The 20,522-nt window shown below is 43.4% G+C and overlaps 1 protein-coding gene across 1 annotated transcript; it reads right to left on the reverse strand.

Moving 5' to 3' along the window:
* Nucleotides 1-298: 298 nt before the first annotated feature.
* Nucleotides 299-19,326, reverse strand: LOC124044006 (basic leucine zipper and W2 domain-containing protein 1-A). The gene is made up of 12 exons (XM_046363280.1): nt 19,185-19,326; nt 18,342-18,415; nt 18,078-18,254; nt 8,727-8,821; nt 7,419-7,484; nt 6,937-7,072; nt 6,424-6,533; nt 5,879-6,049; nt 5,412-5,558; nt 5,049-5,187; nt 1,233-1,355; nt 299-1,009 (listed from the first exon to the last, which is right to left on the reverse strand). The coding sequence occupies exons 2-12, from the start codon at nt 18,403-18,405 to the stop codon at nt 978-980; spliced, it is 1,260 nt and encodes a 419-aa protein (XP_046219236.1). The 5' UTR covers nt 18,406-18,415; nt 19,185-19,326; the 3' UTR covers nt 299-977.
* Between the last annotated feature and the right edge of the window lie 1,196 nt (nt 19,327-20,522).

Below are 20,522 nucleotides of genomic sequence, written 5' to 3' on the forward strand. Positions count from 1 at the left end.
ACCTCGCGAGTTGGATTTTTGTACCTTCCACACCAGGAGTAATGCCCTACACACCTTGAATAATGTTACTCTTGTCAGGTATTTTGGATTATGTGAAGGTTAGGTTAACTCTACACGTGTACACTATGTCTATATGTAACAAGCCATATATATATTTTTTAATCCTTCATATTTTGTAGTTACATCGACAAGATTTCTATTCCCCAACTTTCCATAACTGCTGCAGAGGATCATTTAATTAAGAATCCTAATGAGAAAACACTATTCAAGCTCAGAGAGTAATTACACAAACACTGAAAACTAGTACTGAACTTTATTTTAAAAAGTCAAATTTATATCAGGGTAAAGAAATTACAACAATAACCAAAATTAAATCTAGAATCTGGCACAGTGTTACAGAAGATGTCAGAGAGCGATTACAGTTTACACCACCAGCACCTTTCCAGTAGACTGGTGGCTAGAAGTTCATATAGTGTGGACAAGAGAGTTCAAGCCTGGCCATCCAATTTAAAATCTGATTATCTGGACATGTCACACTGGCTAAATAAAAATACAAAAAGGAGTTAAATAGTGAGCATGTATGTATCAACCACTGGCAAATAAGAGTCCAACTGCAGTAAAAGATCGCTATGAATCATGCCAGCGGAATGAATAGTCAATTTTAAAGGGAACATTCTTTCATAAAACACAGATACATACCAACAGAAGGGGCTGGGTGAGTTAAGGGGGGTGGTTTTAAAATGTGGCAACATGTCTTTCCCTTCAAATGAGGAATTATTAAGTGTGTCAAGGGAAAATCTATTCATGATTCTTACTATCCAGAAGTGTAAACTTTAAAAGTTAAAAAAATGAACATGATGTAAAAGCCCTTAAATTACATCTAGACATTATGGTTGTTGAGGAGGTAGAATAGAAAAAAATATGTTATTACGTTATTCTAAAAAATAAAACGAGCCTTGGATTTGGCTTGAGGTCTTTTAGTCAGCCTCTTCCTCCTCGGACTCGGATTCTGAAAAAACAGATAAGATTCATGTCAACTGCATGCACAGACAAATGTGCTATGGTGAATACAGACAAAACTACATGCTCAGTCACATCAGACAATGGGACTATCGCCTATTTTGAAGGCGAGGTGGTTATTGTATCTACTATAGTTGAACTGATTTTCAGTCGCTCTGGATAGGCGTCTGCTAAATTACTCAACTCTAATGTAAAACGTAAGCCATGCTCACCTTCCTCCGCGTTCTTGAGCCACTCCACAAACTTTTTCATCTGTTCCAGGAAAACACTTCTTCCTTTGGCAACGTGGGCCTCGGTGTACCACTTCAGAATGGCCTCCTCACTCAAAACATCCGCTGGGAAAAATAAATCAACATGATCATCACAAACCAGCAGGCATCCCGGGATAAAGATGCCATTATGGCCTCTTGGCAAAGACAATTATGCCCAACTAAAAAGTGCTGATGTGAATCTGCTAGGCAACCTTGCTTTCAAAACACGAACGCAAAAATTTGCTTAGATTGGCCGAAATGTTAGAAGTTGTATTTTTCCATAGACACCCTGTGTTTTATTCAAATCAACTATATGCACCGTGCTTGTCTGATACCATAAACAAACGATCTGATGAAATAATTAAGAACGACTGCAATTGATTTGATTGTGCTGGGCCGGGCTCAGACTTGCTGCGCAGTGTAAAAAAGAAAAATGACAGCGAGTGACTGGGGCTAGCATCCGTTGGTCCACTCTCCTCCCTGTTGGAGTGACCACCACAGAACATCAACAATGTTTATTGCACTGTCAGTGTTGCTGAAGCTGTAACATAATTACAGCCATCTGACAAATGATCGGTTAACGAAATCCCCCATTTGTTTAGGAAAAACACTCCCTATTCCCTCAACCCTTTCTCTCTTTAAGTGACAAGTATGCGTCACATGCACATGACCAATAGGGCCTGATGTATAGCATATCATAAAATCACAAATCAGTCATGAACTCAGAACACAGTAACAAGTGACATCAAAATGGAAGCAGAGGAAATTACAAACTAGAAACGGGGGAATGTTTACTGGTTGCTCAGGAAGTAAAGGTAAAGTCAGACATATGGAATACATTTTACTAGTTGTGGAAAATACTGGCGATCAAGAAAAATTATGTAAGAAGCAAGCTATGCGTGCATATTATGAATGCCAAACAGGAATGGTTAGATTACAATACAACTCTGACCGCTTGGAACAATGTAAACACTAAATAAATAAGCGTACCAGAGAGTTGGTTGCAACATTGTTTGTAAAGCTTCATTACAGTAAAGATTTTAAAAAGTTGCATGCATTTGGGAACGCAATTGACAAAATGGAACGGTTTATTTATTGTGTACGCTAATTATTCAAGTGTCGCTTTATTTTATTTTTAAACGAAAATGCTCGATTGCATTTCAAATCATGAATGACTCGTATGCTTTGTGATGACAAACGAATGACTGATACAGTAGTCTGTAGAAAGTATTGAAATATAGGCCTAAGAAAGATACAGTATTAAGACTAAACAGGATGCACTCTAAGGCCTAAATCTCGATGGTGGTTATACAAGGCTGCTATACTAAGTCTACTAAATGATAATGATCATAATGACCCAGAAAAAGGAGGGTTATTAAAAATTATTTGACAATTTGGAACAGCGTAAATACTAAATAAAGTGTAAGTAATATCAGGAAGGCTATTCTAACAAAACAAAAAAAAGGATAAAGCCTTAATTACAACAAAGCAAAGATTATAAAACAGACAGATTTGTGAAATAGTTCACCCGACGTGGTTGCGTGAGGCTTGGTGCTCACATAATCAGTAGGCTATTAAACAAACACTCAAACAGTCAACAGAAGCAGGATCTGTCTTGTAGATATATACACACACTACAGGACCAAAGGTATGTGGACACCTGCTCTCTGAACGTCTCAATTACAAAATTATGGGCATTAATATGGAGTTGGTCACCCCTTTGCTGCTGTAACTCTTCTGGGAAGACTTTCCACTAGATATTGCTGCGGGGACTTACATTTAGCCACAAGAGCATTACGGAGGTCAGGCGTTTAGGCCTGGCTCACAGTCTGCGTCCAAATCATCCCAAAGGCGTTTGATGAAGTCGAGGTCAGGGCTCTGTGCAGGCCAGTCATGCTCTTCTACAGCGATCTCAACAAACTTTCTGTATGGACCACGCTTTGTGCACAGGGGCAGTCCCAGTCCCAGACCATTATTCCTCCTCTACCAAACATTACAGTTGGCACTATGTATTCGGGCAGGTAGTGTTCTACCTATATCCACCAAAACCAGATTCATCCGTCGGACTGCCAGCTGGTGAAGCGCGATTCATCACTACAGATAATGCGTTTCCACTGCTCCAGAGTTCAATGGCGGCGAGCTTTACACCACTCCAGCCGATGCTTGGTATTGCACATGGTCAACTTAGGCTTGTGTACGGCTGTTCGGCCAAGGAAACCCAATTCATGCTCCCGAAAGTCAGTTCTTGTGCTGATGATGCTTCCAGAGGCAGTTTGGAACTCGGTAGCGAGTATTGCAACAGAGGACAGACTATCGTTTACGCACCACACGCTTCAGTGGTCACGTTCTGTGAGCTTGTGTGGGCTACCACTTTGCGACAGCCGTTGTTGCTCATAGACGGTTCCACTTCACAATAACAGCACTTACAGTTGACAGGGGCAGCTCTAGCAGGGCAGAAATTTGACTAAATTATTTGTTGGTGGCATCCTATGACGGTGCAACTTTGAAAGTCACTGAGCTCTTCAGTAAGGCCATTCTACTGCCAATGATTGTCTATGGCGATTGCATGGCTGTGTGCTCAAGTCTATACACCTCTCAGGAACGGGTGTGGCTGAAATAGCTGAATCCACTCATTTGAAGGGGTGTCCACATACCTCTGTATATATAGTTTATAATCTATAGCCTAGTTCAGTTGGTGTTTCCTCTCTCCTCACTTTTCTTAGTCAATTAAGGCAAGGGCTGTTTTATCGTCCCCTAACTCCGCTGCTGACTCTGCCACATTGTTCCCAACACCAATATGCTCATTAACTTTGCTATTATACACATAGCAACATGGTCTAGAAAAAGTTGCCAATTCAACAGTGCACTTATGTATCAAAACCGCAGACAGCGGCTGCTATTAAACGCGGGAGAAAGAGCATTTGTTATAAGATAATATTATTTGTATTAGTGTTGCACCATTGTCCTTAACCATGTACAATTTCAGTAGCACGTCTTAGAGTGATGGACTGAGCCATCCCCACAGCCTCAATAGATCAATCCACTCAAACAAGTGCAAATCAAACAGATGTCTTGTACACCATGAAACATGATTTTCTTTTGCTACTGATCGACATAACAATTATCGGTCAACCAACAGCCTGACGACTAAACAATCGACTTAATGGGGTCAGCCCTAGTGCATATAATGTCCCATCTCTCATATTTGGAAGAATATAAAATAATTCTAAAACGGACCACTGACCCTTCAACATTTTCAGGTGGGCTCAGGTTGGCTGAACAAAGCGGAACAGAAAGTGAAGAAACTAGAGCAGTATTTCCACCTCTTTGGCCATTGATTCTGCTCCACTTGGCAAAGCCGAAGAGGAATGCCCATTTTTCATGGTAGTCAACGCAGATCTCGCTTTGATTAGCACAGCGGGAAGGTTTTGGCGGCTACGGTCAATGCGAGGTCAGAAGATGGAATCAAAGCTCACTGGATAGAAAGATCCAAGGTCCCTCCCTCTGACATTCCCATCCAATGAGCTTTGAGAGGGATTGGGGAAACAAGGACGGTGGACGCAGACAACGCTGTTCACTGTTCTCCTTCCCTTTGTAAGTAAGTAAGCAAGCCTTGTCCGAGCCAGAACAACCCATAGGTGCAGGAGCCTATGTCCGGTTTCTGTAGTGTAAGGCAGCTTGATACACATGTACACTCCCTGGACAGGAACCTAGTCTGTCGTAGGGCCCTACCCCCAATCCTTCTACTTAATGCTGAGTGCCAAGCATCACTTTTACCTTTGTAGAGCAGGACCACAATCTTCTGGAAGGAGTTCATGAAATGGATGTTGTCATAGCAGTACTCCTGCATCTTCACCAGCAGCAGGATCTCAGAGGCTCCCTGGGATGTGAACGCCTTCAGCAGTGGGCTGTATTGCTGTGGCGAGACAAGGGGAGTTTCCATGAGTCACAAAAAACAAGCCACAACATTACCCTCGTTTCAGCCACATTTTGGTGCACCATGTGCCTATGCTGTCTGATTCCATGGCTGATTGTGAGAATCCTGCAGAGAAGGCGAACTCAAGTTTCTCTCCACACAACTCATATTTGGTAAGATGGGGAAGTGATGGCTCTGAAATCAGTGCAAGACAATCAGCTCACCTTCAAGTGTTTGATGGCTTGTTCTGTAACCAGCTCCTCTTTCTTGTTCCACTCCACATAGCTCATAACACTGGTCCACACGATGCCGATCATGGTCTGCTCTGAGATGTTGTTCTTCTTCATCTCCTCCCTGGCTGAGGCAATGATCTGGAGGGAAAGGAGGGAATGAAAGTAAGTCCGTAAATAAGTAGTGATTCTGGTTATTGGGCATTTCATGTCCATCCCATGCTAACAAAATAAATTAGTATTCATAATCGAAAACTAACCTTCAACGCAGAGGCTGCGATCTGATTCTCCACTCCAAGTGTGCACAAATTCACTTCCCATGCTAAAACCAATCCAATGCGTCTAAATCAACTAGGGACAATGAGAGCAAGTGCACCCTTAAAGGGTTAGGGGTAGGGAATGGAACTCAGCCAGAGGAGTGCTTCTCCAGCTATCAGCATACAGCCAGGCTTTGGACTCACGTCTTTGAAAGCATCCCCGCGCTCCATCTGTTCCTGGAGCTCCTTCTGAAGCTCCTTACGGGACCCGATGGCCTGCTGGTTCCTGGCAAAGTCTGACAGCTCCTTGAGTCCAGCATCTGTGAAGTACTTAGAGAAGTGTTCACAGCTCCGCTTGTTGGCAGGAAACAGCTCCTGCAAGACAAGGTGAAGAAACAGGCTTAACGACACAGAATTAAGTAGAACGTATGCAACTATATTGCATCTTTATGCTTAAGCCCTGTCCAACTAAGGCTTCTCCGTTGGCTCTCTCAATTAATCTTTCCTAAGTACCTTGCATCCACTTACCGCCTCATTATGAATGATTATGAGGTCAGAGGGTAGGGACCATACAATTGAGATGGTAAGGAGATAGGATGCGAGGAATCAAGGAAAGACAGAACCTTTCTATTCCGAGAGCTCTCTTTTCATAACTACCCTGCTACCCAATGACTATTTTACACTGAGCCAAGTAAAGCTAGCATGGCTTCGGATTGGACATCACCCACATGATTGGTGGTCTCACTCACCAGAAGCCTGTTATCCATGCCGACCTTCCGGAGACTTCCGGCCACAGAGTTGATGTCCTTCTCATGGATCCAGGATTTGAAAAGTTTCACAGCAAAGGCTGCAGAGACACCTTTGTAAAAAATAAGACAGGGAAACCATTTATTTTAAGCCCACCAGGTGAAAAGCCAGATTCCACAGGACACGATTCCAGAAGTTTTACAAGTCTGCCCAGTAAAAACACACACGGATTGTTGTATGAGACAAAACCATAAATATGCCCTAAGTAAATTCACATCTTAGAGTGAATGTTTGCAACTTTCATTTAACTTTACGTCCCTACAAGTCCTTTTCACAAGTAACTGGACATGAGCGTGTAAGTATATAGTCTGGTTTCTCCAGACACATATTATGACTAGTCCTAGATTTAAAATAATACTCAATGGAAAATCTCTATTGAAAGTGATTTTTAGTCCAGGACTAGGCTTAATCTTTGTCCAGGAAACCTGCACTATTGAGCTGGCACTGCTGCGCACCTTCTTTGACGAGGTTCTCGTTGTAGAGGCTGTTGAGGATAGAGGCTGAGATGTTGCCGTTGGCTAGCAGGATGCCAGTCAACATGGCCAGCTTGTTGCGCTCAGACTCAGTGAACCCCTTTAGGAACAGCAGCAACTGCACAGGCGATAAGAGGGAAACACAAATACTGAAACGTAGAATACAATAGAATGCTAGCATAAGGATGGAATACAATAGATTTCTCATATAACCCTATGGAACATAAGGCCTAGAGTTGAGAAAATTGCATATTCGAGAACAAAATGTCTAATGCCAGGTTCAATAATGTAATCCTTCCCGACGTCTATCAAGTCTGTATCCCAAATGGCACCCTATTCCCTTTATAGCGCACTATTTTTTACCAAAGTTTGGGAAGCAGCAATGATTTGAATAACTCTATGGTGACAACAGAAAGATCCAACAGATTTTTAAAAACATGCGTCATTTTGAACAACATTTTTACCTTCTTGATCTCCTCTTCGAAACCTTTCTCCAGGTACTTGTAGCGCCTGATAAGCTTGTTGAAAACCTAAGTAACGACAGGGAAAACAGAGTAAGGGCCAGTTTTCCAAAAGCATCTTATGGCAAAGTTAATTGTTGGAACCTTCGTAGGAGGCGTTTTCCCGAGTGGCCCAGCGGTCTAAGGCACTGCATCTCAGTGCTTGAGGCGTCACTACAGACAGCCTGGTTCAATTACAGGCTGTATCACAACAGGACATGATTGGGAGTCCCATAGAGCGGCGCACAATTGGCCCAGCGTTGTCCGGGTTTGGCCGGTGTAGGCCGTCATTGTAAATAAGAATTTGTTCTTAACTGACTTACCTAGTTACATTTAAAAAATAAATTGTTTAAGCTGAGCTGATTCCCAAAACCATTGTCACTAAAGTCACACTTAACTACACCACCAGTAGAAGAGTTGGATGTTTTTAGCCCCCCCCCCCCCCCGAGTCACTTTACACTTTTATCCGTCTGTGACCATCAATAACTTCACAACGAAGTCGACTACAAATACAATTGTTACAAACGAGCGAAGGATAAAAAGAGGCTTCAAATGAAAACGGAGATGACTGCATTAAAAGATATAGCCCACCAATAGTATAGGTTACATAGCCTATATACTGTATTTTAATGATATTGAAAACAATAATCATTTTCATTCAATTTATTTAATTTAGCTATTTGGCTACAGTCTCATTTTCACCTCAAAATATTTCATGTTTATCCTACCATGTGTACAATGATGAGCAAAATCTTTATTTAGTGCATTATTATAGGGTAAGCCCTAGGATAAGCTGCCTCAATATTTGCAGCCATAGGTGATAATCTCACTTTAGGACCTGATCCAGTGTTAGTCTTGTGGAATAATTACAATGTTAAGGTAAGATCTGAATGGAGAAAGCTGAACCGAGAGCAGCACTGCCTTTCGATCCTATCAGTATCGAGACATGCCTCAACACCGCACTACGTGAAAGTTCTCTCGGAGTGGTGTTTTGGGAAACAAATGTTACATCTTCAGAAGTTGTAGGAAAGATGCATCGTTAAAACACTTGTAAGCCAAAGTTACATCGCTATCGGGAGACCTGTCCCAGATCTCTAAATAACAGACCAATGTTAATCCAAAGACTGAAATCACTTGTATCATAATCAACCTTTTCCTTCAGTAGAAAAGGGGTTTGAACCACAGCTACTAATGTAGTAAAGAAAAACAACTGAAAGCATCATCATATTCAGCTCTATTGCTAAACCAATAAACTCCATTGCACAAGTGTACCTGAGCATAAGCTTGCATGGTCTCCAGGTCTTCTTGGGCTGTAAAGAGACAGAACTCTGTACGGGTCAAGTCATCTGATAAGGTACCCCCTGGGGCTGAAAAAGAAGAAAACAAAAATGAAGGTTAGGGACCAGTTGAAATTTACACAATTGTTAACTGGAGGGAAGTTGGGAGGGTCATGCTTTTTCAACTTCAGTCAGGGAGAGGGTTATTTATTTATAATTTTATATAACACACACACATTTTTAGTTCAGGGGAGGGTAATGTAATTTGTAATCGATTAAATGTCAGTATTGGTCAGCATTTGGGAATACTGGTATTGAATTTGACACGTGCAACTTTGGTGTACAACGCTGTTCTCGCTCATTCTCCTCGCTGAGCCCAGCTGGGTGGGCATTTCTCTTTTACCCTTCCATTGGCTGTTCGATCAGTCCCTCTGTGCTTGGCATATCTAGAACGTGGGTGTGTAGAGTATCTAGTAAATAGCGCATGTAGTGCACAACAAGAACAGTGGTAGAAATTCTGCAATCAAAACTGGGAACTTGGAAATCTCAGACTAATGACTTCAGTGTGTTCAAGACAACTGGGAACTCAGGAAAAAGGATCTCCGACTAGTAAAATCTCCGGGGCTCCCGGGTGGCGCAGCGGTCTAAGGCACTGCATCTCAGTGCAAGAGGTGTCACTACAGACACCGATTCGAATCCAGACTGTATCACAACCAGCTGTGATTGGGAATCCCATAGGGCTGCGCACAATTGGCCCAGTGTCGTCCAGGTATGGCCGGTGTAGGCCATCATTGTAAGTAATTTGTTCTTAACTGACTTGCCAAGTTATAAATTCGGAATTCAAAAATCGGAAAAACTAAAATTTCGGCTTGAAGATCGCTGACATCGTGATTTGATCTTGTTTACGAAATAAAAGGACAATGATATGGCTAAATACAGGGAGTACCAGTACCGAGTCAATGTGCAGGGTTACAAGTTGGTTGAGGTAATTTGTACATGTAGGTAGGGGTAAAGCGACTATGCATAGATAATAAACAGTAGCAGCGTAAAAACATGGGGGGTGGAGGTCAATGTAAAAAGTCCGGGTGGCAGTTCAGCAGTCTTGGGGGGCCAGAAGCTGTTAAGGAGCCTTTTGGACCTAGACTTGGCATTCCGGTACCGCTTGCCATGCGGTAGCAGAGAGAACAGCCTATGACTTTGGTCACTTGAGTATATTACAATTTAGTGTGCCTTCCTCTGACACCGCCTAGTATATAGGTCCTGGATGGCAGGAAGCTTTGACCCAGTGATGTACTGTGCCGTACGCACTACGCTCTGTAGCGCCTTACGGTCGGACACCGGAGCAGTTGCCATACCAGAGGGAAATGCAACCGGTCAGGATGCTCTCGATGGTGCAGCTGTATAACTGAGGATCTGGGGACCCGTACCTAATCTTTTCAGTCTCCTGAGGGGGAAAAGGCATTGTTATGCCCTCTTCACGATTCTTGGTGTGTTTGGACCATGATAGTATGTTGGTGATGTGGACACAAAGGAACTTGAAACTCTCGACCCTCTCCACTACAGCCCCGTTGATTTGAATGGGGGAGTGGTCAACCCTCCTTTTCCTGTAGTCCACGATCATCTCCTTTAATTGCTCACGTTCAGGGAGAAGTTGTTGTCCTAGCATCACAGCTGGTGCACGAAATCTAAGGAAGTCTCGAGATTCTGCTCACCTGGAGTATAGTGTGATAAATTGCAGGCCACACTACTTGCCTAGAGAGTTTTCAGCTATACTTTTCATGGCTGTTTATTTACCACCACAGACAGGTGCTGGCACTAAGACCACACTCAGTCAGCTGTATAAGGAAATAAGCAAACAGGAAGCCGCTCACCTAGAGGCGGCGCTCCTAGTGGCCGGAGACTTTAATGCAAGGAAACTTAAATCAGTTCTACCAAATTTCCATCAACATGTTAAATGTGCAACCAGAGGGAAAAAAAATTCTAGATCACCTGTACTCCACACACAGAGACGCGTACAAAGCTCTCCCTCCATGTGATAAATCCAACCACAACTCTATCCTCCTGATTCCTGCTAACAAGCAAAAATTAAACCAAGAAGCACCAGTGATTCTGTCAATAAAAAAGTGATCAGATGAAGCAGATGCTAAACTACAGGACTGTTTTGCTATCACAGACTGGAACATGTTCCGGGATTCTTCCGACGGCATTGAGGAGTACAACACATCAGTCACTGGCTTTATCAATAAGTGCAGAGGACGTCGTCCCCCACAGTGACTGTACGTACATACCCCAACCAGAAGCCATGGATTACAGGCAACATTCGCACTGAGCTAGAGGGTAGAGCTTCCGCTTTCAAGATGCAGGACTCTAACCCGGAAGCTTACAAGAAATCCTGCTACGGCCTGCGACGAACCATCAAACAGGCAAAGTGTCAATACAGGGCTAAGATTGAATCATACTACACCGGCTCCGACGCTCGTCTTATGTGGCAGGGCTTGCAAACTATTACAGACTACAAAGGGAAGCACAGCCGCGAGCTACCCAGTGACACAAGCCTACCAGACGAGTTAAATCACTTCTACACTCGCTTTGAGGAAAGCAACACTGAGGCATGCATGAGAGCATCAGCTGTTCCGGATGACTGTGTGATCACACTCTCCGTAGCTGACGTGAGTAAGACCTTTAAACAGGTCAACATACACAAGGCTGCTGGGCCAGACGGATTACCAGGACGTGTGCTCCGGGAATGTGCTGACCAACTGGCAGGTGTCTTCACTGACATTTTCAACATGTCCCTGATTGAGTCTGTAATATCAACATGTTTCAAGCAGACCACCATAGTCCCTGTGCCCAAGAACAAGGTTGGTAATGGCTCACATTAACACCATTATCCCAGTAACCCTAGACCCACTCCAATTTGCATACTGCCCAAACAGATCCACAGATTATGCAATCTCTATTGCACTCCACACTGCCCTTTCCCACCTGGGCAAAAGAAACACATATGAGAGAATGCTGTTGATTGACTACAGTTCAGCGTTCAACACCATAGTATCCTCAAAGCTCATCACTAAGATAAGGAACCTGGGACTTAACATCTCCCTCTGCAACTGGATCCTGGACTTGCTGACAGGCCGCCCCCAGGCGGTGAGGGCAGGTAGCAACACATCTGCCACGCTGATCGTCAACACTGGAGCTCCCCAGGGGTGTGTGCACAGTCCCCTCCTGTACTCCGTGTTAACCCACTACTGCGTGGCCAGGCACGACTCCAACACCATCATTAAGTTTGCAGACAACAACAGTGGCAAGCCTGATCACCGACAACGACGAGACAGCCTATAGGGAGGCCAGAGACCTGGCCGGGTGGTGCCAGAATAACAACCTATCCCTCAACGTAACCAAGACGAAGGAGATGATAGTGGACTACTAAGAAAAGGAGGACCGAGCACACACCCGTTCTCATCGACAGGGGCTGTAGTGGAGCAGGTTGAGAGCTTCAAGTTCCTTGGTGTCCACATCAACAACAAACTAGAATGGTCCAAACACACCAAAACAGTCGTGAAGAGGGCACGACAAAGCCTAATCCCCCTCAGGAAACAAAAAAGATTTGGCATTGGTCCTCAGATCCTCAAAAGGTTACACAGCTGCAACATTGGTACGACAATTGCTCAGCCTCTGACCGCAAGGCACTATAGAAGGTAGTGCTTACGGCCCAGTACATCACTGGAGCTAAGCTGCCTGCCATACAGGACCTCTATACCAGACGGTGTCAGAGGAAGGCCCGAAAAATTGTCAAAGACTCCAGCCACAGACTATTCTCTCTACTACCACATGGCAAGCGGTAGTGGAGAGCCAAGTCTAGGACAAAAAGGCTTCAACAGTTGTTACTCCAAGACATAAGACTCCTGAACAGGTAATCAAATGGCTGCCCGAACTATTTGCATTGTGCCGTGCCACCCCCCACCTCTTTTTATGCTGCTGCTACTGTTTATCATATATGCATAGTCACTTTAACTATACATTCATGTACACGCTACCTCAATTGGGCCGACCAACCAGTGTTCCCGCACATTGGCTACCCGGGCTATCTGCATTGTGTCCCACCCACCAATCCCTCTTTTACGTTACTGCTATTCTCTGTTCATCATATATGCATAATCACTTTAACCATATCTACATGTACATACTACCTCAATCAGCCTGACTAACCGGTGTCTGTATGTAGCCTCAATACATTTACAGCCTCGCTACTGTATGTAGCCTGACATTTTACTGTTATTTTATTTATTTTCCTACCTATTGTTCACCTAATACCTTTTTTGCACTATTGGTTAGAGCCTGTAAGTAAGCATTTCAAGGTCTGTTGTATTCGGAGCACGTGACAAATAAACTTGATTTGACAATGCCTGGTCTCTGACCTCCCTATAGGCTGTCTCATTGTTGTCAGTGATCAGGCCTACCACTGTTGTCTGACGACTGTTGTCGTCAACAAACTTGTGGTTGGAGTCGTGCTTGGCCATGCAGTTGTGGGTGAAAAGGGAGTACACAGGAGGGGACTAAGCAGGCACCTCTGACGAGCCGCCGTGTTGAGAATCAGCATGGCGATATGTTGTTACCTACTCTTACCACCTTGGGATAGCCCGTCACGAAGTCCAGTATCCCGTTGCCGAGGAAGGTGTTTTAATCACGAGGTCCTTCGCTTAGTGATGAGCTTCGTGGGAAATATGGTGTTCAACGCTGAGTTGTGGTCAATGAACCACATTCTCACATCCTTTTGTCCATGTGGGAAAGGGCAGTGTGGAGTGGAGCATTCTTTTTAAACTAGGCCTAATAGTTTTTTTTGGGAGAGAAGCATGCATGCTATTGCTGCATGTAAAATAGACAATTTATAGCCAATTTAGCTGTCGGAGAAAGTTGCAAAGAGAGTGGCCAGTGATGATAACATTGTTGCACAGGACAGATCAAATAAAATTGTATTGGTCACATACATGTGTTTAGCAGATGTTATTGCGGGTGAAGCGAAATGCTTGTCTTTCTTATACTCTGGAGACAGTGATGAGCAGCGAAAAAGAGCCCAACGAATTGACATCCATTGAGCAACGAGGCAAGCAATGACATGTAAAGACACGCAGGCTAAACCTCATTTGTTGTTGAATTTCTACATTTAATTTAAATACAAGTTTTTATTTTTTTAAATTTAGGTTGGTATCATTTGCAGTTGTCACTATGACAACGAACACAACCTGAAGCAGTGAATATGAATATGGTATGAATACAGCTGTAGGTTTGCACGGTTTGAGTTGATAGAAATCACGACTGCAAAATTGATAGCCTACTATGGGATTTAATATTCCCTGCCATCTTGTTTAAATCATCATTTTGGAGGGGGAGGGTTACATGTTTTATTTTTTTTCAAATGCTCGGAGAGGGCCAGGTAACATACACTGCTCAAAAAAATAAAGGGAACACTAAAATAACACATCCTAGATCTGAAGGAATGAAATATTCTTATTAAATACTTTTTTCTTTACATATTTGAATGTGCTGACAACAAAATCACAAAAATGATCAATGGAAATCTATTTTATCAACCCATGGAGGTCTGGATTTGGAGTCACACTAAAAATTAAAGTGGAAAACCACACTACAGGCTGATCCAACTTTGATGTAATGTCCTTAAAACAAGTGAAAATTGGGCTCAGTAGTGTGTGTGGCCTCCACGTGCCTGTATGATCTCCCTACAACGCCTGGGCATGCTCCTGATGAGGTGGCGGATGGTCTCCTGAGGGATCTCCTCCCAGACCTGGACTAAAGCATCCGCCAACTCCTGGACAGTCTGTGGTGCAACGTGGCGTTGGTGGATGGAGCGAGATGTCCCAGATGTGCTCAATTGGATTCAGGTCTGGGGAACGGACGGGCCAGTCAATAGAATCTATGCCTTCCTCTTGCAGGAACTGCTAACACACTCCAGCCACATGAGGTCTAGCATTGTCTTGCATTAGGAGGAACCCAGGGCCAACCGCACCAGCATACGGTCTCACAAGGGTTTGAGGATCTCACCTCGGTAGGTAATGGCAGTCAGGCTACCTCTGGCGAGCACATGGAGGACTGTGCGGACCCCCAAAGAAATACCACCCCATACCATGAATGACCCACCGCCAAACCGGTCATGCTGGAGGATGTTGCAGGCAGCAGAACGTTCTCCACGGCATCTCCAGACTCTGTCACATGTGCTCAGTGTGAACCTGCTTTCATCTGTGAAGAGCACAGGGCGCCAGTGGCGAATTTGCCAATCTTGGTGTTCTCTGGCAAATGCCGAACGTCCTGCACGGTGTTGGGCTGTAAGCTCAACCCCCACCTGTGGACGTTGGGCCCTCATACCACCCTCACGGAGTCTGTTTCTGACCGTTTGAGCAGACATCATTTTGCAGGGCTCTGGCAGTGCTCCTCCTTGCACAAAGGCGGAGGTAGCAGTCCTGCTGCTGGGTTGTTGCCCTCCTACGGCCTCCTTCACATCTCCTGATGTACTGGCCTGTCTCCTGGTAGCGCCTCCATGCTCTGGACACCACGCTGACAAGAGCAGCAAACCTTCTTGCCACAGCTCACATTGATGTGCCATCCTGGATGAGCTGCACTACCTGAGCCACTTGTGTGGGTTGTAGACTCCGTCTCATGCTACCACTAGCGTGAAAGCACCGCCAGCATTCAAAAGTGACCAAAACATCAGCCAGGAAGCATAGGAACTGAGAAGTGTTCTGTGGTCACCACCTGCAGAACCACTCCTTTATTGGGGGTGTCTTTCTAATTGCCTATAATTTCCACCTGTTGTCTATTCCATTTGCACAACAGCATGGGAAATTTATTGTCTATCAGTGTTGCTTCCTAAGTGGACAGTTTGATTTCACAGAAGTGTGATTGACTTGGAGTTACATTGTGTTGTTTAAGTGTTCACTTTATTTTTTTGAGCAGTGTATTTTCTAGGGATGCACGATATAGCGGTGAAAATATTGGAAATCGGCTGATATTAGCTAAAAATGACAACATTGTTATCGACCTGATGTCTAGTTTAACGGCAATGTTGAAAACCGATGTCAAAGCTACCATGCATACCTATATAACGCAGGTACGTGACGTAATGTCGCCCACAAAGTCTACTGTGTGGATCGAGCAGTCAATAAGCCGAGGAGTCATTTGAAAGAGTAAGAAATTTTCAGCGAGACAACTCAAAGGCGAAATCCATTAAAGACAAGATAATGGAATTCATTGCCCTTGACAATCAACCGTTCTCTGTCGTGTGTGATGTTGGCTTTCGCAGACTGGTCGAGCACCGATACACACTACCAAGTGCACTATTTTTCAGATGTGGTCCTACTGGAGTTAAACAGTAAGAGCGTCACTGCTATTAGCTACATACTATGGAACGCCGTTTGGGTCTTTGCGTGCCAAAAATGATACAGTAGCACTGTCAAAGCTATACAAAAAAAGCTAACACCGGCCATGAACAATACCGCATTGGTAATAATGCATAATTTGTTTGACCGTAACTTTTGGGGTAGCTAGCTTTAGCTTGGTATCTAGCTAGCACCAATAGAACCAGCCTGAAAACAATGACCAGTAAAACCTGCAGTCATTTTCACTATTCTGAGAAATGATTTAGGAATCCATGTACGTAAGTATTAGCTAGGTAGCCACTTGTTTGCCTATTGAAATTGATCTTCAGTTCATGAAAATAAATATCTAGCCAGCTAATTAACCCTGTTGCCCAAAGCTAACATTATAAGCAGCCAGCTAGCTTCATCCGGCTAGTGACGCTCAAACAGACAGAGTTTTGTGTTGTGAAGCTAGCCACAATAAGGATTAAACATAATAGTGGAATTGTTAGTTGCCATAAAAAGTAATTGACAGTGATGCAAATTAATACAAATAGTATAATTATGTAATACTTATTTTGAAGGCTAACCGCAAAGTCCACTATTGAGGCTAATCCTTATTGTGGCTAGCTTCACATAAATGGGTCCGACCACCATTAATCAAATAGGAACGGTCTTATTAGGGATATTTATTTTAGATGACGACACCCAATTATATATAGTTAGCGGCATGTTTATGGGAAACATTTTTTTGCATCCATGAGCTAGCTAGCTAGCTAGCTTTTAAAAAAAATGACCAGCACTGTAGGTGCGCGAGACAACTTTACCGGCATCATAGTATACGTATTGGTGAATAGTTGTGACATCTGAATAACAAGTGAGTGTAATTAATGTGTAATAACTACGTAAAAAAATGTATGAATGTGTTAAATTATTATGTTTAGTGCAGGTTTATTCAGGTCCCGATTGGTCAACAAGCTTATTTGACGTGCGTCTTTTTTGAAACGCAAGAGCCAAACGGCGTTCCATAGAAATCCTGAGAATGAACCGACTGAACAAATGAACAGCGAAAGAAATAGGTTTTGATTATGTTTTACTGGTAATGGGGACATATGTAAATGCCAACAAAATAAGTTTTTGGTTAGTGTGGTGTGTGTAACCTATATTTAACTAGGCAAGTCAGTTAAGAACAAATTCTTATTTACAATGACGGCCTACCCCAGGGCAAAGCCGGACGACGCTGTGCCAATTGTGCGCCGCCCTATGGGACTCCAAATCACGGCCGGATGTGATACAGCCTGGATTCGAACCAGTGACTGTAGTGACGCCTCTTGGAGGAGATACGGAGATACAGTGCCTTAGACCGCTGCGTCCGCACGTGTTTGTATTAGCTATTTAACTGAACTAGAATGCTTAAAAGGCCGCAAAATGTTAAATATCACCATCGTTTTTTGGCAAGGAAAATATCGGAATCGGGCAAAAATGTAATATCGGTGCATCACTAATATTTTCCTCAGGGGGAGGGCCATCCACTTTCATTTCAGAGGTCCGATTATCTCCAGGTATCCCTCAATATAAATAACATTCACTCCCTTATTATACAGACTTTCACACAAACACACTTTTGTCCATTCTATTTAATTTTCTCCTTACCTAGTATTCCATTTTATCCTTATTTTGCCAGCACCTTACACTAACAGGCTCTTCCATTCTATCCTTACCCAGCATTCCATTCTATCCTTACCGAGCATTCCATTCTATCCTTACCCAGCATTCCATTCCATTCTATCCTTACCCAGCATTCCATTCCATTCTATCCTTACCCAGAATTCCATTCTATCCTTACCCAGAATTCCATTCCATTCTATCCTTACCCAGAATTCCATTCCATTCTATCCTTACCCAGAATTCCATTCCATTCTATCCTTACCCAGCATTCCATTCTATCCTTACCCAGCATTCCATTCTATCCTTACCCAGCATTCCGCCAGCCACCAGGATGTCGAAGAGTGTCTCAGCATAGCGGCGGTAGTCAAGCTTGGCACCAGAGGCATCAAGAAATTTCGCAACAGCGTCGAGATCACTGCCAGTTTGGTTCAGACCTTGTACAATGGTTTCCTGAAACTGAGTAGGGTCAAACACCTTCTTTTCATCTGTTGAAAGATCGATGCATTCATTAGGGACACAAATCATAAGTTTTTTTGCCAGTCATAATAGTAATACATTAAGTTTACACCCACCTCTCTTCCTAGTTTTAAAACGCTGGCCTGTAAGCGTTGGCTTCTGAATCTTTTGATTACTCATAAAAGACACCCTGAATGAGAATGAGAAGAGGGCATTATTATTATAGCTTAAAGATAAGCTAGTTGTCTAAGTCAACACCACAAGATATGTACAAGTAGGATTGACAGGTGTTGGTTTGGGATAAAAGTAATAATTGACAAGTCAGAACCCCCATGGCAATGTTATCCAGAACACACAATGTTGGCAACTGCTGTTTAACGAGTTTAGAGCCATATGGCTCCGCAGTCAACTAACTTTAGCTAGCTAAATTCACATCATCAGCTAGTTAGCTAGCTAACGCTGGCTACATTATGGCTTGTTACAAGTAACTACCTAGCTAGATAGTCAAATAGATATATAGATATCATAGGCTGATCATGCAATGACAGCAATGATAACTGTTGGAAAAGTAGTTACCACCCTACTTAGCTAGCTATTTCTCAAGCGTAAGGCCTGCCGGCTGGCTAGGTACCCGGTCTCGGGGATACAATCCATTTATGGACAGTTCGCTAGCTAGCAAGTAACTTACGAAGTTAACTGCTAATCGGCCTGAAAAATCAACAAATACCACCATCTGTAACATATTGTAAGGCTAGCTAGTTACTACTACTATAAAGACATAACGTTACATGCCATGCATGATTGACAATTAGCTAGCCAGAGTAAGCAGGCTAACGTTAGCGAGCATGGCCGCTAACACGTAAGCAAACGTGCGCAGGCGTCTAATAAACCTGATTGATTTAGCTAGGTACTATCGAAAGTATGCCAGTTAATTCACATTACTGTTATAAACTACTTACCGAAATCAAAGTTACTCTCAAAAACAGTCGAAGAAAAACAACGAACGTTACTGCGACAGAACTGAACTGAATTCTCTGACTGTGAATCTTCTTCTTCTTCTTTGGAATTTAAGGGCGTTTGGCATCCATTCATTAAAGGTGCATTAACGCCACCTACTGTGCTGGAGTGTGGGCCAGCGACAGGAAGGAACTAAATCATACTTGCCAGCCGGTCATTATTATATATATATATTTTTTTTTAATGTAACCTTTATTTAACTAGGCAAGTCAGTTAAGCACAAATAATTATTTATAATGACAGCCTACCAGGGAACAGTGGGTTAACTGCCTTGTTCAGGGGGAGAACAACAGATTCTTTACATTGTCAGCTCGGGGATTCAATCAAGAAATCTTTCGGTTACTGGCCCAAAGCTCTAACCACTAGGCTACCTGCCTAGTGTCTAGATGTGATACAGCTTTTGTCAAATTGACATCAAAAGTAGATTTTTTTGTGTGTGCATTTTAGCTAACCCTGACCTTAACCTAATTATCGAGAGTAAGAAGAGGGTGCTGATGGAGAAGGGCGACATCTTAAACCGGCTCTGACACATGTTGTATGTGGTAGGACTTGCAGACGATAATGGATTGCAAAGGGAAACCCAGCCGTAAGATGCCCAGTGATGAAGAACACCCAAACGAGCTAAATGCCTTTTATGCTCACTTCGAGGAACACTTGGGGAAACCCAGCCGTAAGATGCCCAGTGATGAAGAACACCCAAACGAGCTAAATGCCTTTTATGCTCACTTCGAGGAACACTTGGTCTTGCATGAAAGCCCATGTTGTTCCCGGATGACTGTGTCTGTGCCAATGTGAGTAAAACTTTTAAACAGGTTATCACTCGCAAGGCCGCTTGGCCAGACCAAGACACGTTATCAAAGCATGTGCAGACTAGCTGGCAAGTGTCTTCACAGACATTTTCAATCTCTCCTTGTTCCAGTCTGTAATCCCAACATGTTTAAAACTGACCACCATTGTCCCTGTTCCCAAGAACTCCAAGGTAACCTGTCTAAATGACTGTCACCCTATAGCACTCACATCTGTAATTATCAAGTGATTTGAAAGGCTGGTCATGCTACACATCAACACCATCATCCCAGACACACTTGGCCCACTCAAATTCCCATACCGCCCCAACAGATCCAGAGATGACACAATCTCAGTTGCACTTCACACTGCCCTCTCCCACCTGGACAAGAGGGAAAATAACTATGTGTGAATGTTGTTCATAGACTACAGCTCAGCGTTCAACACCAGAGTCCCCTCCAAGCTCATCATCAAGCTAGGGACCCTGGGCCTGA

Source organism: Oncorhynchus gorbuscha, linkage group LG09, assembly GCF_021184085.1.
Source record: "Oncorhynchus gorbuscha isolate QuinsamMale2020 ecotype Even-year linkage group LG09, OgorEven_v1.0, whole genome shotgun sequence".
In the NCBI taxonomy this organism is placed as follows: Eukaryota; Metazoa; Chordata; class Actinopteri; order Salmoniformes; family Salmonidae; genus Oncorhynchus; species Oncorhynchus gorbuscha.

Coding starts and splice junctions, on each gene's coding strand:
- LOC124044006 (XM_046363280.1), bottom strand. CDS start 18,405: ATGAGTAATCAAAAGATTCAGAAGCCAACGCTTACAGGCCAGCGTTTT. Junction 8,822..18,077: donor GGTGGCTGGCGGAATGCTGG/GTAAGGATAGAA, acceptor CTTCTTTTTCAG/CCCCAGGGGGTACCTTATCA. Junction 6,534..6,936: donor CGAGAACCTCGTCAAAGAAG/GTGCGCAGCAGT, acceptor TTTTTTACAAAG/GTGTCTCTGCAGCCTTTGCT.